The 20,029-nt window shown below is 42.0% G+C and overlaps 1 protein-coding gene across 1 annotated transcript; it reads right to left on the bottom strand.

The window, feature by feature from the left end:
- Nucleotides 1-231: 231 nt before the first annotated feature.
- Nucleotides 232-16,149, bottom strand: RBP3 (retinol binding protein 3). The gene is made up of 4 exons (XM_009277734.2): nt 13,111-16,149; nt 5,780-5,970; nt 2,403-2,545; nt 232-560 (listed from the first exon to the last, which is right to left on the bottom strand). Exons 1-4 carry the CDS (start codon nt 16,117-16,119, stop codon nt 232-234), a joined length of 3,672 nt encoding a protein of 1,223 aa, XP_009276009.1. The 5' UTR covers nt 16,120-16,149.
- Between the last annotated feature and the right edge of the window lie 3,880 nt (nt 16,150-20,029).

The raw sequence follows: 20,029 nt of genomic DNA on the forward strand, positions 1-20,029 counted from the left end.
CAGAAACCCCAGTGAATTATCCAAGTATCTCAACCATGCCCAGAAAGAGTTGGGTTCCACAGAACAGGGTAAAAAAGTCAGCATGTTGAAAAGGGAGTCACTTTGAGCTATGTACAGGGAACCAATCACTGACTATAGAGATTGAAATGAAGTTCCCACTCCTTTCTAGGGTTTATATTTGGGGAGGTAGATTTCTTTCCCTAAGAACTAGGGGCACTTTCCCCCACTGGGCTATCTAGAGCTGTGCGGGTGAGCACTGAGCATCTCCTTTGCTTTGATGAGCGCTGTTTCAGCTGGTGTTTCCATGTGAGGAGGCACCCCTTTCCCTTCCCAAGAAGTGCTCTCTGCAGAGGTGACTGATCTGGAGGTGGGGATGATGATGTAGAAGTTGGTATCATTTACTTGATATGTCTGTGGGGAATGGCAGCTACCACCGGTCTGTTCCCCAATGATGAGAGCTCTGCCCAGTCTCTTCATTATGTATACAAACTCTTCAGCAGCCCCAGCCGTCACAGCACTGGTGAGGATTATTAGCGCCTTCTGAGAGCCATACCTCTCCCCTGCCGGATAGGACAAAACGCATCAGAAATGCATCCATTTTCAGAGATTTATTTGCATAATGGAGCAAGAGGAGCCAAGATACAACACACTTCATTCCCTATCTATTAACAACCAAAGAAGTTTGGAAATTTACTTTGCACCTATGATGGTATTAAAGCACTTTTTACACTAGCCCAGCCTCTATACTGTAAAAAAGACTGTCACCCTACATGGTGCTCTTGTGCCATCAGTTTCTTGTTACAAGCTCCAGCAGCTGGGAGGCCAGCTCATAGTTACTGCTGCTGGCTCTTCTGTGGCTTTGACTTTTACAGGAGCTCTAGATCCCATCAGAGGAGTGGGATAGGCAGGTGAGGAAAGCGTCATTTTCCACTGCTCCAGCAGGAATACTCAAAGCTCAGCCAGCAGCATCTTCAGTTTCACTCTCATCCCTGCTCTAGGAACATGGCTGTGAAACTATGCAGGCGGCATTTTATGAAATTATAATTATAGTGGTTTCCCACAGGCTTTTTATAGTCTATAAATGGAAGCTGTTGCATGGCCTTTGTCCCAAACCCTCCAACAAATACCCCTTTATTATTAGGACGTGAGCCAAGTTATCTCATTTTCTTACATAAACCAGCTGACAGGAGTAGAAGGTTTTTTGCACCTTATTTTCAATATATCTGAACACGCTAGATACTTTTTGAGAGCTTAGTTCCTTTGAAAAAGTGGCCAGTGTGTCATAACTGGGACCTGATAAATTGAAAACTACTCTAAACTGCTCTAAAAATGTCATTCTTTAAGTAAGTTACAGTATGACATATAATTCTCATACTGAACTGTAAGAGAGGGGCCAATAGCATGGTAATTAATTTTCACACCATCTTTGCTCTTCTCATTTCACTATAGACGTAATATCCATTAGAAGACTCTTTTCACAGTAGATATATATAATACAGGACCAGATCCAGCTCCTTTGAAGTTAATATGAGTCTGCCTGTTCTCTTTGAGGGGAACTGGAATGTGTCCATAGTAATCATATCCCTTAGCACAGCCCACCTCTGACTGCCTGGGAAAATAGATGGACCCTGCAGCCTGTGACAAAGTTTAACCATTTCAGCATGCTCCAAGCCAATAATTGCAGACACCATTGTGACACCTTTTTTGGTATTGCCTTAGTTTTAACGGGGAAAAGAATGAAAGCCGATATTTAAGGCTTCTTAGCACTCTAACTGCACTTTATGAGCACTGAAGAGCTCTGTTCCTGCATGTTGCAGCATCCTTTCAACTTCCACGAACAGCGGGGCAGGGTGTGCATGTGGGGGGTGTGTGTGATACATTGCCAAATGCTCCAAACTCACTCTGATGTGCAAAATTTAGTGCTTTTCTTTCTCTCTTGCATTCTCTGGACAAACTGGGCTATTGTGGGTGTTTATATCTACTGAAATAGTGGATTACACATGTAGGAAGTGAGGAGCTACATATAAAACTATGTGTGAGTATTGGAAGAGATATTACTAGAGGTCTAGGCAGCACAGGATTTATTTTTAATTTTGGCAACTTTTAAAAGCAATAAGTCACAACTGCTGTACACAGTATTCAGCTAAACTTCTGGGGACCAGTTTACAAACCTCCGTGCCTAACACACCCCACTCCTAGGAGCAATAAGCTGTTATTTATAGATGGCATTGAGGGACATGGCTGAAATGCACATTTTTGTTTCTACATTCTCTGCACAGCTTGAGCTAATCGTGGCAAGTGCTTTCACCAAATGAGTTATGGTGTCTAATGGCTCACTTTAAAATACACAAGGAGAGACATCTGAAATGAAAAGCTACTCTAAAAAGAAAATGTCATTTTACCTTTGAGCTGTGGCTGGGTCCATATTTCCTTTACTGAGTCACTGGGTCTGTCGTAAACTTTGTCCAAGAGAATTTGGTGTCCTTCATCAAAGAAGTATGAGCATAGGATTGCTATGGAAGTGGTGGAGCCTCCAATATTGTATCTTTTCAAAAATTAAAAATATTAAGGAAACAATTGAAAATTTGTGGCAGACAGTAAATCTCCCTTCCAAGTATTGTTCCTTAACATCAGTACTGAAAGGGCTTATGACTACATTTTGATACATTTACATTAATTCTCCTCTATCAGCATTTGCACATTTATCAGAGAAACAAAATCCTGTCCAAGAGCCTTGGACTGTTATTGCCCACAACTGACTTCAAAAGCAAACATAAAACTGAATGGTCTATTTTTTTCTTGATTCAACCTGGAAAAAATTCAGAAAGTAAGCAAAGACTCTTAATCTGCAGAGAAACATCAGATTCTTGCTATTCTTCTATTCTGAATAACTCATGCTGTTACTGACATAGGCAGCATGAGTAAATACCTAAACCCTAATATATAAATGTAGATCCCAATTTAAGCAACATATGTTTGTAGAACTGTTGTGTTCTTATTTCCTGCTGCACACAAGGAGAATACTTGGTGTTTGGCACCTTATAAGACCAGGCCATTTCTTTTTGTGCCTAAAGATTGCATTAGCTGCTTCATTTAGGACAGTCGTGTTTGAAAACTTTGGTTGTAGTTTAATTTCATGCCAACCTCTGAAGACTAAATTCACTGAAGAGCTTAAGTGTCATCGGAGAACCCCTGCTATGAATACACACAATGGAATACCAAATTATTTTTTACCTGTCACTTTTCACTAATACTAGAGCACATACAGCACTGGAAATGTTTGTACTTTGCTCGGTAGTAGGAGATAGATACAGTGCTTTCCTGTAGGTGATGTTAGGAGTGCCTGGCACAGACATTCCAGCAAAAACCTGCCAGAAAATGAGTTTTGTTCGGTCCAGTGCATAACTTACTTACATTTTTTTCACCGAAAAGGATTAGACAATCCAGGAGGCCTCTGTCCCAAAGAGTGAAGCTACCTCTTTATTCTGCAGCATTTGGGAGCTGTATGCTGGATTCACGCTGTGACTGGCTAGAACTGAAATAAGCCTCTTCAGTGCGTCCCAGACTGTTCGGTCCGTGCATAACTTACATTTTTTTCACCTCCAGAAAAGGATTAGACAATCCAGGAGGCCTCTGTCCCAAAGAGTGAAGCTACCTCTTTATTCTGCAGCATTTGGGAGCTGTATGCTGGATTCACGCTGTGACTGGCTAGAACTGAAATAAGCCTCTTCAGTGCGTCCCAGACAGTGCTGTGCTGCCAGGAGGTCCTGCTGCTGCTGCACAGCCCAGGAGGCAGCTAGACCCAGCAGAGCCCAGTTTCCCGCAGCTGCCATCGTGGCTGAAGTGAGTGGCAAGCAGGCAGCAAGAGCAATGCCGGAGAGCTCTTCCCAGGACTCTCTTGCAGACAGTGAGACTGCAGAAACTTTAATCAGTAATAATGACTGAGCAGTTGCTAGAGTTTTAGCTTAACTTTTGGAAGCAAGTACTTCCTTCATTACAGACTTCTTGTGTGACATTAGGGAAGCTGTTTCGTTTATCACTGTGTCTTCTCAATGCTGTGAAGGTTAAAAATATGAAGTTCACAGCTGTTCCACGAAAGGGAACTATTAAGGTGAGAGACATTATGCATTTTGGTTAATCCCATGCAAAATTGAAATTATCAAAATATGAAGTTCATACGTAGTCCAGCTGTTCCAGGGAGGGAAACTTGTAAGATGAGAAACATTATTCATTATGGTTAATCCCATGCAAAATTGAAATTATCAAAATATGAAGTTCACAGCTGTTCCACGAAAGGGAACTATTAAGGTGAGAGACATTATGCATTTTGGTTAATCCCATGCAAAATTGAAATTATCAAAATATGAAGTTCACAGCTGTTCCACGAAAGGGAACTATTAAGGTGAGAGACATTATGCATTTTGGTTAATCCCATGCAAAATTGAAATTATCAGCCTTGCCTTAAAATCATAAGATTGGGTTAGGGAGAATTTCAAAAGGTGAAATGTTTGGGATTCTCTTTTATATGCCTTCAGAGACTGGGTCTTTTGTGTGCACTCAAAGGGCTGGAAATACATTAAATATAAAAAAACCAAAGCAACCCAGGAAGAGAACTATGATAAGACCATTTGGTACCTGGGACATGATTTCATCTTTGCTGTTTTATTGCCCCTGGCCCTGATAGGAGTTTTAGCTTGGGAGAAAACTGGGGCGAGAAGGAGGAAAATCCCAGTCCTATCTCAAGTCTATTGGAAGATGGTGGTGCCTTTGCTGAATTTGAATTCAGTCTTGGGTGTGTTTTGTTGGTTGCTGCCCTGCCTCCTCTGTGCTCACATAGTGAGGTCTCTCTCTCTGCTCATTGCCATGCTCATCTTTTCCTGCACATGCTGCAAGTCCCAGAAGAATATTAAGAAGATGATTACCAAATACCGAGAGCCCCATAATGGCAACGGACGTAAATGTTTCTAGCATTAAAAACGAGTTCTTACAAAGGCCTTCTTTTCTTTAGTTGATATTTGTAATGTTCTGGGCTCACAAACATTAACTCTGGACAAAAACAAGGGAATGACTTACCTAAATATTGTATGGGAAATGTATATTTGTGATATTCATCTGTTTTGATAGCTGACAACAAATAGATGCCATCTTCTGCCTCATAAGATTTGGAGCATTGTTGACACACTGGAGTGTCCAACAGAATCCTAAGTTGAGAGCAGGCATATGATGCTGTAGCTTGCTGCAGCAGGGTCTGGGAGTGCTACAGTACCTTTAAGCCACCTTTGTGCTCTGTGCACAAGGGTCATGCTGTACAGGGCTGATTGCCCTGGATAATTTAGTACTGCAGATATGGCAAACTAGATGTTGTAACACAGCCTTATGCCTGGTCTGGTTTTTTGACTGTTCAATCACTTGACCACTGCCTGCAGTAAAAGATTTAATTAAGCCATACATACATATATAAAAAATTAATACAAGGCACATGCAGCGTTAGATTAGAAAGAAATCGGAGAAAGAGAACAGATGTGACATCCAGTATTGCGTTCTGCAACATATTCCCTAAATTTGCCTATTTAGTTCTAAACATCTCAAGTGATGGTACAATTTATCTTGAGATATACTTCCAGACTGTTATTGTTTTCCTTGGCTGTTTTCCTTTTCTCATTTAATTCCAGCGATGTTAGCCTGTAAACAGGACAGTAACCCATGTAAAGCTAATTCACTGTTACAAATAAAATGCTGTTTTGAAAGAGCTTTGGTTATTTGCCATTCAAAGGTTTACCTCATGTCTATGATTAATGCATCTGTGTGAACAATTTTCTTCCAAACATGCTCTACCAGTACGTCGGACACCTGGGTTAGAAGTTCAGAGTCTCCAAACATATCGAATCTCAGATAGCCAATGTTGTTTTCAAATACATTTGTGTGGAATGAAAATTTAACCAGATCTTCAAATACTTCTGGGGAAGGGATCTGAAAGAGTTTGGAAAAACAAAACAAATCATTTGCTGGCAGTGATAGCTTGGCACAAGATTTAAAAAGAATTATATGGGTCAAGTTTAGTCCAGGTGGGACATATGTGAGGAATGTGACCAAGTTTGAAGAACATAATGAATAAGATTTTTGCATATTAAACATAGGTTAGCATTGGCTGCTGCGTAGTTTGCCCAGTATAGGGTGCATCAATAGCATGCCCAGAATCTGGATCAGGCACCTATTTGTCAGGGCTCAGTTTATTTTTCAAAAATACAGGAATTTCCTTGGACCAAAGAGGCTGAGAAGGCTACAAGAACCAACCCCCAGGCTACAGCATAGTCCACTATCCCGGGCCTGCCACCCAAGCCCACTTATTTCATTTACCAGTTCTTTCTAAATAAGGCACTTTGGACTTTTATAATCTCTTGATTGGTCTCAGCTGACAAACAGCTCCTGGCTACAGGTGAGATTGGCCTCAGCCCCTCTTAATGAGCCAGTCCCTGTGATAGTGAGGAACCTGATGTGTTGGGCATGTGCTAGGATACTCATGAGGTAGACGTGTTAAATCTCTTATATGGTGGCCATGTGCCTGAAGTCTCACGTGTTAGGCTGTGATTAATTTCATTTTGTTTAGCTTACGTTATTAAACAGCAGATATTTTTTAAACAGCAATGTGTAGCCAACTAATAAAGTTATCCTAGTAACCCCTACGTGCATGGAGACATAGCCTGCTCCTATTGCCAAACTCCTGTTTTGCATGCATGTGTCTGAAAATGGAAGACTTTCCTTCAGCTTAAGGAGATAAGGCTTTGGGATATATATGACTTACGTGACCTTCATCAATTTGGCCTTTCCTCCTCAGGGGTGCTGTGAAAATGATTTTATACTTGCTTTTTAATCAGTTGCCCTCTGCCATAGCTCAGTCCCAGACAATCCATACTTTTACACCCAAAAGAACAAGGAGTCAGCAGTGAGCCATGTGCTAAAAGGCGCTCCCCCAACCTGCAATATGCCGCAGAATTTGGGAGGCATTTGGGCTTTCTGCAACTGTAGAGGAGTCAGGCAATCTCCTGCACTACATGTAGTGCTCCGGCCTGGGGTTGCGCTCCTACCAAAAGCAGGTCTGCCACAGCAGAAAGAGGGTTTCCAAGGTGTGTGAATGCAGCTGTATTTGACGCAGCTCAAGCACTTTACCTTTTCCTGGGGGAAAATTACCCACCATATCACGCTTCCGACTGCCCCGGGCTTCTTCATCATTCAGTGCCTTCTGTATGCCAAAATTGGCAGAATTTCAAACATTAATTTAAAAGCCCTGTTGGCCAATAGTTGTGGATCTGATGGTGAGAGCAAACTCTACTGAGTCCTTTTCTGTACCCTTCTTTCTCACTGTACCTTGTGAAAATAACCACTGTATCTGGACTGTAAACATATCAGTCCAGCACTACTGAGTTTGTCATTTCCAATCCACTTCCCAGTGACAGCAATGCTACTTGATCTGCCCACTGTACTTTGATTAACAAATCACAGTTTTGAAGAATATATCCAGCATGCATTGCATTGTTCTGACAGAGCTTATATCTAGTTCAGAGGTACTGGTCCCCCCAGGAGAAAAAAATCATCATTCACTGGTAACATCTATAAATAAAATTGATGTTACTCTCAGCCACTTACTAATGATATTTTAACTGAACACACAAATTTCTTAGCTCTGTCTCCAAGAATAATTGCTAGATGCATACCCGTAAGCTTGTTCATTAAGAATAACCTCTCTGTCTACGTCTGGTAAATTTTTTTTCTACTTGTTCTTTTACTGTGCTGCATCACATCTTTATTCACTGGGAACTAGCAGTGGTGCTAACTCGGAAATTCATTACAGATTTCAAGGTGGGCAGGTTGCTGTTAAAGCCTCAGGTCTCATGGGGTAAAATGAATATGCAAGGATCTTAAAGAAACTCTTCTTCATCCTCATGGCTGCAGGAAAAGGTGCGAAAATGTATCTAATGTATCTATTCTAAAGGCTCTAAGACCAGAAGTCAGATGAAAAGCACTCAGAATGTAATTTTGGGGGTGGGGTGGGGAAAGCCTCCTAATTTTTAAGCAAAAGAGGGGAGGAGGCTGGGACTGACAGTAGCGAGTTACTGTCCTGGAAAACTGCAAGTTCATGACACTCACACATGGGCCATGTGCTGCTGGTAACTGAGGAGGTAAGTCCAGCTTCAGAGAGCAACAGCGCGCTCTCCTTTGGAAGGTAGGACTCTGTTTGGAGGCCAAGGACAAGCTGGGACAGGATGCAGCTGAAAGTAAGATCCTGCTGCTCAGACAGGCAATGTTTACATACAAATGACTTGATGTTAAATATAAACCCTCAGGTGCCTTAGTAAGAACACTATAAGCAATGTGGCTAGACTAAAGGACCTCCAAGCTAATACCACTTAAGCCAAGGAAGAATTGTTTTTTGTTAACTCTATAGGGTCTTCAGCCCCATTCTGCAGTTTCCTTCCACAAGGGAGTGGCCTAACTGGAGCAAGGCTTGCGCCTTTCTTTCTTAGAATAACATTTGGGTTCCTTTTGTACCCTCACAGGATGGAATGGAGCCGTCCATCCTAGTAGGTCCCCCAGCTCAAGGACTGAGCAGGATCAGCTATATCCCTGACAGCCGATTCTCACTTGCTCTTAAAAACACCCATATTACTGGGTGATTTCCAGGCAATCCAGTCTAGTATGTCATTAGCCTTACTATTACAAAGATGTTTTTAACATCCAGTGTAAACAGTCTAAGTTCACTACTTTCTACAGTTTAAGTGCATTACTTTTTGGCCTATTTACCATGAACAAGGGAACAGATTATTCTCTTCATATTTGAAACAGCCTCTTACGTATCCGAAGACTGTTTTCATGTCTCCTCTGAGTTTTCTTCTCTCTGGAATAAACAACTCAAATCTTTTAAACTTTTTCAAGATGACTCTTTTTCAGTCTTCTCTTTACTCCTGTTCCTCTTTTCTGCTGTGTCCCCACTTGAGCCACATCTTTCCAGAAAAGCATAGCCCAAGACTGCGCACAGTATACTCTAGCTGAATTTTCTTTAGAGCAGAACGTAGCAGAAGACTTCACGTCTTACTGATTATATTCCTCCTTATCCATTCCAGTTTGATGATTATTATTTTTTACTGCAACAACTTCACTCTATTGACTTGTGTTCAGCTTATGAACTCTGAAGAACCCATATACTTTTTTACAGGACTCCCCCTAAACAAGCTCTTTTCCTCCCAGACTTGTGCAGTCAATTACCATTGCCCCAGAAACTGTGTAAGAACCCTGCATGTGTTCTTATTTAACCTCATCCTGCTTTTCACAGATCATTTCTCCAGTTTTTCCAGAACTGTAGCTTTGAATTCTAATCCTGCCCTCCATTGCACCAAGACAGCCAGGATGGGGGGGTTACCACAAGCAAAAGCTGAAACCTTCTGGGATGGTGCTCTGGAAAAGATTAAAAGAGATTATTTAAGGCGCTCAGTCCCCATTGAGGGAGTGCAGGGCAGAGTGAGAAGCTGTACTTTCGCCCCACAAAGGGCGGCACTGCACAGCGATGTGTAAGCCTGTTCTGACAATACACAGCTTGTAACATACTCATTGCAAGCCAGTGAGCAGTTATTTTCTAGTCAATGCCCTGGAAAATTACATTTGAAAACAAAATTTGAAAACACAATTCATGGCTGAATTTTGATTTTCATCCAAAACCCATTGAAAATCCTTAAAACTAATGGCCAAATCTACTGTAACATTAATGACAATGGAAAAAAATGAGCACAAATGGATCTCTTTGGTGGGATTGTAACTGCAAACGTAGCTGCATTGAGCTTGAGTATCAGGATCAGAAGATGAAAGGTACTAGAAAAAGAACAAAAGTGATTAACAAAGTGTCATATTCTTTTCTGCACCAAATACAAGAAGCAAGCATGAATTGCAAAAGGTGAAGAGACAATGAGAGTTAAACACGAGACATTTTTTTGGCTTGCATAAACTTGTATAGTTCCACTGACTTTACTGTGGTGATGTTGATATAAATCAGCATCATATGGGCCCATGACAATTTTTTTCCACCTGTTAGCAATAGATGTAGCAATTTGATTATCTATCTTGACACTTTGAGGCTGAGCATTTTGATTTCACTCATTAATTGAAGGGACATAAGCAAACTACACTCCTTTCTGGTGAAACATCTGTAACTATTGCCTCCTTCAGCAAGTACAATACTCTGCTATAGATACATATTATTTATTTGGGAAAAGGAGGATTTCAAATGCAGGAACAATTTCTCTTTATAAAAGATTTGGTTTTGTGTTTTATTCTGATCATGATTTTCAGCTGCTTATCTAAAACATTAATAGAAAAATTCTCACATTTGCCAAAATGAGGCAGCAGTTCTTCCATGGGTAGTCTACAATACTTAGACAGTCATGAACACAAAGGTTTCAGTATGGAAAGGAAGGTATGACTGGAGGGAGATAGAGGCAAACAGAAGAATAAGACTTAGGGATTATTGAACTGTGCATCAGCAAGTTTACAGAGCTCTGCCTTATAAGCAAAATGCTATTTTCTGAATCACAGACAATATATACAACATTTGCCTCTGGGAAGTCTGACTTTGGAAAGTGGCATTTTTGCAGCAGACAACTCTGGCTAGCATTGACCTTGCTGCTGTCATAGAGGAGACATATTCACTACCCTGTATTATGCTTCAGCAGCTATTCTAGTGTAGCAGATGCAAAGGTCTACATGCATTTCACTTGTCTGTCTCCTATGTCCCATCCCATCTTTCCTGCAGTTATTTATCATTACTTTCATTTAATTGTGTTGGATCTGCTTCACTGTCAAGGTCATTATCAAGAAAATCCCACTGTCAAGGGAAAGGGTGGCTTGGAAGGTAGGTAGCACAAGAGAAAAACTAGCTCTTAGGTTTTGGAGGAATGAATGTAATACAGATTAACAGAGCCACTATGGCCATGTATAGGACGGTAAAAAAAAAAAAATTCAAATGCAATTAGTGCCATCATGTAAGCGTCACTGTAATCTTAAGGCATTTGCTCTCTGGGGTATTGGTATGGGGTATTCCTGAAATGTTCCACAGAAAGCATCCCTCTTGGCCCTGCAAAAGCAAGGCAGGAAATGAAGGTACTCTTGCTGCCCAGTGCTCTGTGGAATAGGTGAATTTTCTTTTACCTCTATCGCAAAGAAAAGCCTTTACTTCAGTGACTTCAGTGTCTTTGTTCACTCACCCTGTTTCGCCTTAAAATGTCTTAACACCGCTCTTGTCTCTCTGCCTCCCAATTTCCTCAAGCACTATGAGGGAATGCATATGCCTTTGAAAACTATTTTAGCCTCATAAGAGACCCGTGCTTCTCCTCTGCTATTTATACATTGTTTCCCCTTGAAGAAATCTCACATTTGTCCTGATTTTCATTCACACTTATGTGATTTCCTTCTTACGGATGTATCCCTGACCTCTTCCAATCATTTTGCTTGACAAATAACTGGGGTAAACAGAGGCATTAATTAGTATAATGGCATTTCCTCACTAGCTCTATCAGGATCGGAATTCTCCATCATGTCACAAATAAGATATTTGTCCTGTACATCCTGTTCTCAACAGTCAAGGTCTGAATAAAATAAGTAAGGTTTGAACAATAAAAAATAGCCAACAATATCCATTAACAGCCTTCAGTGAAAACAGTGACTAATTTGCAAGATGGGCCCACTTTGTAGAATGGGGAGAAATTATGATGTATCACTACTGATATGTTGCTAATAATTTAGCAGGGAGCTCTGTCAAAAACACCTTTAGAGCGGAGTTTACACCCAACAAATGTAGGAGGGAAAGACAGTGATGGAATAGAAAAATCCTTTAATTAATTATTTCCTTTTAAGCTTAGAGGCAAGAATGGGCCTGGCATCTCTTGGTTAACAAACTTGAAAAAAATGCCCTCCCCTGGCAATGCTTAGACTTTGTCCTTGACCTTAGTGTTGGAGATAATACCACAAAGGTCATACCCACTTTAAATCATGCATGCCAAAAACTTCAGAGGGTGGAAGCCCACACATTTCCTCCCCCAGGAAACATTTAATAGTTACATGACACCTGGTATACTCTGGTTCATTGCAAAGGCAAATGCATTCTCTTCAAAAAGTAATTTTATGAGTCCCTGGAGAAAAGACGTCTCTGATAGCCATGCTAGAGCAGTAGCCAGAAAGGAGCTAACTCCATCCAAGAAAGGGATCAGGTTATCCTAACCCTCCCTTTAATTTGAAGATGGAATTTTAACAAGTGCTCCTGGGAGCTCCCTCCAGCACAACAATGAACAAGAAAGATTGCCAAGGCAGACCAGTGTATAAATACCCAGACTCAGAACAAAGCACAGACTGTTATGCAAACCACACAGCAAGGGCAAAAGTAGATTATTAAAAATCAGTTTCTCTCTGGGGTCACCTAACTTCCGCCCAGATACTTCTTCCAAAGTGTTTCTAGGTCACTGGGAAACTGTCTGATGCTGAGCATGAGATACAATCAGAGCAACTTTCCACTGTCACTACCAAAGGAGTTGCTTGTTATTCTGGTGTAATAGAAGTCAGGTACAGCAATTTTATATAGAAAAATCCATTAAAGAGTAGGTGGCTGCATGTTTTGTAGGTGTATGCATTTACTCTGGTCCAACCAAATTTTTCTTAAATTACAAACTCAGTTTGTAACCAGTGGGTTTCTGCATTAATTTATTACAGCTTGAAAAGCCATAGCAGTGAAAGAGAGGGGATCACAGAGACAATGAGATATCTTCCCTCTAACCGTGAAGCCCTGCATATTTGCTTGTGGCAGATGGCACCTGAAAGAGATTCACAGCCTGAAGGTTGTTCCCAAAATGCATGCGTCCAGAGCTACCATCTACTACCATAAGCTACTACCCTGACTTGCCTTAGTGTCAGAGAGAGCTCAGCCTCCAAAACCCACTCAGGCACTGGCTTTTTTCCTTGGTACAGATAAATCCTGGTGGGTTTATGATATGGGCTAGAAACAAGATAAGATATCTGACTCAGTGCTCCCATTCTATACTGGCATCAGTATAGCTGGGTACAAGAGAACTGTACCTGTTTTGGCATGATCCCTGGGACGTTGTCCTTGGTGTTTTCAGGGAGGTAGAGTAATTTCAGGTGCTCATCATCAGAAAGAGCTTGCAAGTTTGCAGTCACCTTCCTGGCCAGCTCCTCTTCTGTATTAATCCTTTTATAACTGTCTTTGTTGATGTTCTTGGTGAGATTGGATGCTATAACAGTCCCAATGTCCACAAAGGCATAATTATCTGCCACAAGCTTGCCTACAGTTTGCAGTGTCTGTGGCACCTGGGCACGCAGATTGGCAATGTGCTGAGCTACAGCCATGGCTTCACTGGCCTGGATGGTGATGTGTGGCTCCACCCCAGACACACTCCATACTTTGCCAGTGATTGGGCTGAGCACCACTTGGCTGGGGATGGAGGCATATAGGGAACTGTTACCAACACGATAAATGCCCACTGAGAGGGAACCACCTACTGTGGGCTCACCAATAACTGTGGCCCGGTGTAGATCCTTCATAGAGCGAGTGAAAGCTTCAGCTGCTGAGCCACTCATATGGCTTGTTAGGATGTAGATGTCCTTGAGGGAGCCGTATCTCTTGCCAGTGACTCGGGGGAGAGTCCACACCTCTGTGCTGCGGGAGGTACTACGATCAAAGACAGTATAGAGGTGTTGCCGAGGCTCAGGCTCGAAGAAGTAGGAACAAAGTATTGGGATGGCAGTGGAGTAGCCACCTGTATTGTACCTCATGTCAATAATCATGGCATCCGTGTCCACCAGCTTGTTCCATACCATCTGCACCAGCTGGGGCCCAATGGCCTTCACTGTTTCTGCCTCAGCCATCATATCAAAGCGAAGGTAGCCCAGGTTGCCTGGCAATACCTCAATTTTGAAGAGTGCCTCAATGATGTAGCTCAGCTCCTCAGGGCTGGGAATCATGTTGGGAAGCTGTTCTTCTGGTGTTGGTTCCACATGGCTGTGGAAGACATGAAGCCGATGGTCCCCCGAGGCCTCCTGCAAGTCACTGGTAAGCTGGGAAGCCAATGTCTCAAAGTCTACAGCTGATCGATAACCTCCTTGGGCCCGTTTGGTGCTGAGCATAGCACTGGCCTTACCAGCCACTTCTGGGATGGCATAGTGAGCCTCTAGGAGTTGCCCGGTACCCTCCAAAAGTACTCCCATGTTCTTGTGGAAAGCTAGCACCTCTTCAGCCTTCTCCAGTGCATCCTCAGCCAACACTATGGCATCAGGCACAACTCCTCCGCCCATCCACGTTTCCCCATGGTTGTCAATGAAGGTGATAACAGGAACTGTGATAGTTAGGCCATGGGTTATTCCCTGCTCAGGCTGCAGCAGAGGGAAGGTACGGGTGTGTGAGAGGCTTCCTGCTGTGATCTCACCAATCAGTGTGGCACGGCCCAGGGACTGCATGAGGTAAGCAAACTCCTCAGCAGCTGTAGCAGTGTGGTGGCTAGTGAGCAGATAGATGCCACGCTGAGCCCCATAGGGCTGGCCCAGAAGTTCTGCCTGGCTGTTGTGCTCCTGTGTGTGGTTGGTGCGCCTGTCATAGGTTGTGAAGAGATGGACAGGGCCAGCAGCAGGATCTTGGAAATAGGAGAGTAGCACAGGCACACCAGAGGAGGAAGAGCCCCCAGGGTTGTAACGTAGGTCCATGATCAAGTTCTCTGTATTTTGGAGGGGCTCCCACACTTTGTGGACAATGTAAGGTCCCAGCTTAGCAAGCACAGAGGCATCTGCAAACTCATCAAAGCGCATATAGCCAACATTGCCTGGCAACACTGACACCTTGAAGACAGTATCCACCAAGGCATGCAGCAGTTGCTCATTGTCAGGTAAGTTGGCTGCCACTGCAATTGGCTTCTCAGCAGGAGGGGCAGCAGCTTCACCTGGCATCATGACTCGGACCAACAGGCGGGGGTCTTCAGATAAGGTCTGCATCTCAGTGTTGAGCTTGGTGGCCAAGTCCTCTGCTGACTGCACAGAAGAGAAGTCAGAGGTGACAAGATGCTGCAGCAGTGCTGGCACCCGCTCCACTAAGCCATAATAGTCCTTTAATATGTTTGTGAGGTGGCTTAGGGTGCCAGGCACTGCTCTGCGCACTGCCAGGATGTCCAGGGATTTCTGTAAGGCTTGCTCTGCCTCAGCAGCCACACATGGCATCACCCCACTCACCTCCCAGCTCTGTCCACCCCCACTCAAGGGGCTCACAGATCGTGACACGGGAACCATCATATAGAAATTGGAAGGGCCAATACGCAGCTTCTGGATGTCCAGTGAGCCCCCAGCTGTCTTCTCCCCGACAGTGATAGCCCTGTTCATGTGCTTGAGAATGTAAGCCACATCTTCAGCCACTCCTGTGGTGTGCCGGCTGATCAAAACAATGACATCCTTGTCTTTGCTGTACCTCACTCCCAACACCTTTGGCAGTGTCCATATCTCTGTGGTGGTGTTGGAGGGCCGATTGTATACAGTCTCAACATGCAGCATCTTGTCTGCTTCATGCAAGTAGGAGATGATGAAGGGGAGGCCAGAAATCTGTCCCCCAGTGCTGTGACGAAGATCTATCACCAGGGCAGATGTCTCTATCAGCGTCTTCCACACCTTGTCCACCAGAAAAGCTCCAACTTTCTGCACAACTTCCTGTCCTATGATATAATCAATCCTCAGGTAGCCAACATTGCCCTCCAACTTGTCATATGTGACCACATGCTCAATAAGACTCAGGAGCTGTTCATGAGTGGGGGAAGCCTCAGCTTCTTGTTTGGGAGCTGCATCTGGTGATGGCTCATAGGAAATCACCAGTCTTGGGTCATTCAGAGCACCCTGCACTCCAGCTGTCAAGACACTGGCCAGCATTTTTGGATCTGAGATGTCCAGGATCTCGCCGCTCTTGATTGCTTGTTCAATGGCTTCTTGCATTCCCACTAGGTTTTCAGGATAGCAATAGTTATCCAGAAGGACTTTAGCCATGTCCAGCACTAGAGTTGGCTGAACTATTTCCTCAGCAGGTATGCTGCACATGATCAGTGCTGAAAACAGGAAGAAATGTGTCCTGATCATTTTGTCTTATACGGAATAGAAAAGAAAGAAAGAAGTCAGAAGCTCTTATCGATCAAGACGAATGTAGCTCTCCAGTGACTCTCTGTTTGTGAATCACACTGAAATCCCTGTGTTTAATCCAGGTGCACTGAACAGATAAAAATCTTTTATCTGCATTAAACCCTTAATCTCATTAAAATGGAGTGCATCATCCCAAGTGCACCAATAGATGAAGTTCAGCTCCTTACTATTTCACAGCCCTCTTATGAAACAGTAATAAACTTCAATCATCAAGGAAGATCTTTCTGGCAGTTAATTATTTCCAAAAGGTAACGTATTGCCTGTTATAAACTGGTCCTGGCTTATCCTGACAGTGGATTGCTTAAATGCAAAACTTTGATTTTAACCACAATTAGAACAACAGTCATCCAGTCTTTTACCATTATTTATGAAAAGCTTATACCAAGAGATTCTTCAGTGACTTAGTTGTATCAATATTTAATATTTTTTCAAAAGTTGTTGACAATACATTGTCTTCGGTGTTTTTCAGTCTGAGCTGCAAAGGACTGTTCTTACATTGTATGACTAAGGGCTCCAAACAAGGAACTCCAGACATTTAGAACAGCTCATAAAATCCAAGGTAATGACAGCCTGTTAATTTCTGTGCTAAGAATTGCCAGCATTTTAGACAGGACTTTGAAATACATTTGCCTCAACATAATACAGCTAAATCTGAGGTGACTTTAATCTTCATAATTTGCACTCAATTAGGATTTACTTGTAATACCATTGAGTAACATATGGTCATGTCTGATGACAGCTCCCAGCCAATAGACTTTAGGCTCAACATACCAAAATAGAACATGGGGGGTTGTTTTCTTCTGCTCACAATGTATTTGAGACCCTATTATATTAAGAGTTTGAAAGAGGATCAGAATATGCAGGATGCAGCTGCAGGCTGTACCCGTGTGAGTCGTCAACGTTCACAGCTCCAGTATGACATGCCAAAGGCATACAACAACAGATTCTTGGCTTTAAGTCTGAAATGAGTTGCTACCCCAGCCATTCTGCTTGCTGGAGGTAGCTGCAAGAATAGACTAGGGAATCTGGGAAGAGCATGTCTTTGTATTGCTTTAAAAATGTCACTTATTCCTACATATGAATACATATGGAGGCAAGTGTCTAAAGATGGTCTACCCTGGCTGGATGCACTCTGTTGGTGTCATGTGTGAGTGTCATGAGTGAAGCCTGCCACTCACATGAGCAAAGTTTAGTGCAGTCCTCTTTCTGGGTCATTCAGTTGTAGTAATAAAGGAGTTTTGTGAAGTTCCTTCCTTTAACATGTCCGTATAGCAATAGCCTCGTCTATATATGCAGGTACTATTTCATCCCATGGTTGATTTGTATGTGTCTGTATGTAAATCCATCAAAGGGAACAATTAAATTGTTCTAAGAGTCCATTAGAGAAAGGACTGCTCTATGGCAAAAGCTGTAAAACGATGTTATAATCACAGGTATCTCTGGCAACCAAGCTGTGCTATCATCTGTAAAAAACCCTACTTTAAAAAATGTTGCCACTTCCCTTGTCAAAGGAGAGGCCTAGGATATAGTTGAAATTGTTGTTGGTAATGTATAAATAAGTAATTAAGCTCCAAGTGTGCCACAGCAACATTCCGTGTGCGTCGTTAGTAGAGAAGCAGTGAGATTCAGATCTGTTGTATCTTCTTAATTTCGGGGGGCTGTTCTATATTGTGGCAATGTGTGACATCCATCACAGATCTAACTCCAGGGCATTATCACCAGTTTGAATTGCTCTTCTTGCTTTCTTCCTGCAAAGAATAATCCAGCACTCTAGTGCAGAGGTAGCTGGAACAAACTCTCCAGCATAACCACACTTTGTCCAGAAATTGTCTTTTGAGCTACAGGATTTATTGCCAGAGCTGCATTAATTCCTCGTGTGGCCAATACAGCGAACAGGACCCTGAGCAAATAAATTTCTATTGCTTTTCTAACCCATGGCTCTTCTGTCTGTCTAGCTTGGAAAGTTTTTGGGGCAAGGGGATCTCTTTTGCTACATTAATGTCTACCACATACCCTACCTTTACTTCCAACCTCCGATAGTGTCTCTGAATGCCGTTACCACAGGAATAATTGCACACACTGTAGTGTACGTTAAGACAATCAATTCAATAGACAAGATATTGTACTTCATAAATCCCCAACTTAATTCTTAAGCACCATGTGCTCTGTGCACTAAGGCAGGGGATGTCTGAAATAAAAACATTATGAGCTGTGATTGTGTAATTAATGCATACGACCAAGAGGGGGATGATGCATAGACAATCTTAATTCTGACGTTTGCCACTTTGGAGTGCTTAACATTTTAATGTTACTTGCAATTTTTGTGTGTTCCAACATCTTTCAATTAACTTGAAAGGGAAGATACAGACTAACTAATTTTGTTATGACGGAAACAAAGCATAACGATAAAGAAAACATAGGTATGATCTAAAACAATGAAGTAAAAATGTGTAAACATGGAAGGGTTAGATATTTTGCCTGCTGGGCTAGGGGGTTGGGTTGTTCGATGGGTCCCCTTTTCTGTTTCTTATTTCTTTCTTCCTTTTACTCCCGCTGGGTGCTGGAGGAGCACATGCCCAGGAGCCAAGGAGCAGGGTAACAAAATGGATCCATTGTGACAGGAATTGGGAAAAAAAGTACAATAAACCATGTCCCTAAGAATATGTCAGGATGGATCTCTATTTCTGTCTGTCTGTACAGTAGCTTTAAGCATGCAGCTTTCTATCCCAGAAAAAAGAATGACATTGCATGTTTATGGAGTATACATAGTACTTTCTTTTTTAATCCTTCAGTACATAGTACATAATGGACACTTATATTTATATGAAACTATTTACCAGGTACGGGATAATGGTGGAAATAAGGTTAAATTATTTACCATAAAAATTAGAGAAATTAATATTTTCTGGATTTCTTGAAAGTAATCTCATTCTCCTGTTTAAACCACAGAAAATCTTAAAAAAACCTTATTTTTTTAGGAGGGCCTTCTTTTTCACTGTATTCTTCTCTGCCACTTTCTGCTTTGAGAATAGAAATTAACATAACTTGAAATCACAAAGCATTACTCAAATTACCTCAGTTTCAACTTGTTGTGCAAAGGGTGTTACAGGGTGTTACAGATGTTATATATGAGGTGTTAACAGTCACCTCATCTTACTCTGAATGTAACACACATAGATGAATTGCCATGAAGATCACACTCAGAAAGGAGACAGTAACAGACAGTAACAGCATTTTTAATCAGGGTATGAGCCAGATAATTACCTTCCATATCTAAATGAGTTTTATATATCCACTGCTAAACTCATTATATGATAATTTTTTTCCTAGCATTTAAGGAAGTATTTCCACAGATTCACAATATTCTTCTCCAGTGAGGCCTTATCTAGAGGTTAAAAATCACGAAATGGCCCCTTCCTGCCTATGATTGTTGTAAACTCATAAGATTAGAAAAAGAATTTTTCTCTGTTTTTCTAACATTTATTGTGCATTGTATCATGTTCTAAAGATTTTCATATCAGAAGGGCTGGAAACTGTAGCTGAGGTTCTTATGAAGCTAGGGTTTTGAGAAATATATACAGGATTGTGATTAGTTTTACCCAGTAAAAGCCAAGATATGGCAACGCTCCACAGTTCAATTTATTCCTCAAGTTCAGATACATATTCTTCCTCATGCACTTGATCACTAGCACACAGAAACAAAACTAGCTTCACAATGTAAAGGTAAAATAAATGCTTTTCCCAACATGCATGACTGAAAAAGCTAGGACAGTGGAAAAAATTATTTTCCCACACTGGATCTGTTCAGTGA

The sequence above is a fragment of the Aptenodytes forsteri genome, unplaced genomic scaffold (genome assembly GCF_000699145.1).
Source record: "Aptenodytes forsteri isolate BGI_AS27 unplaced genomic scaffold, ASM69914v1 Scaffold15, whole genome shotgun sequence".
In the NCBI taxonomy this organism is placed as follows: domain Eukaryota; kingdom Metazoa; phylum Chordata; class Aves; order Sphenisciformes; family Spheniscidae; genus Aptenodytes; species Aptenodytes forsteri.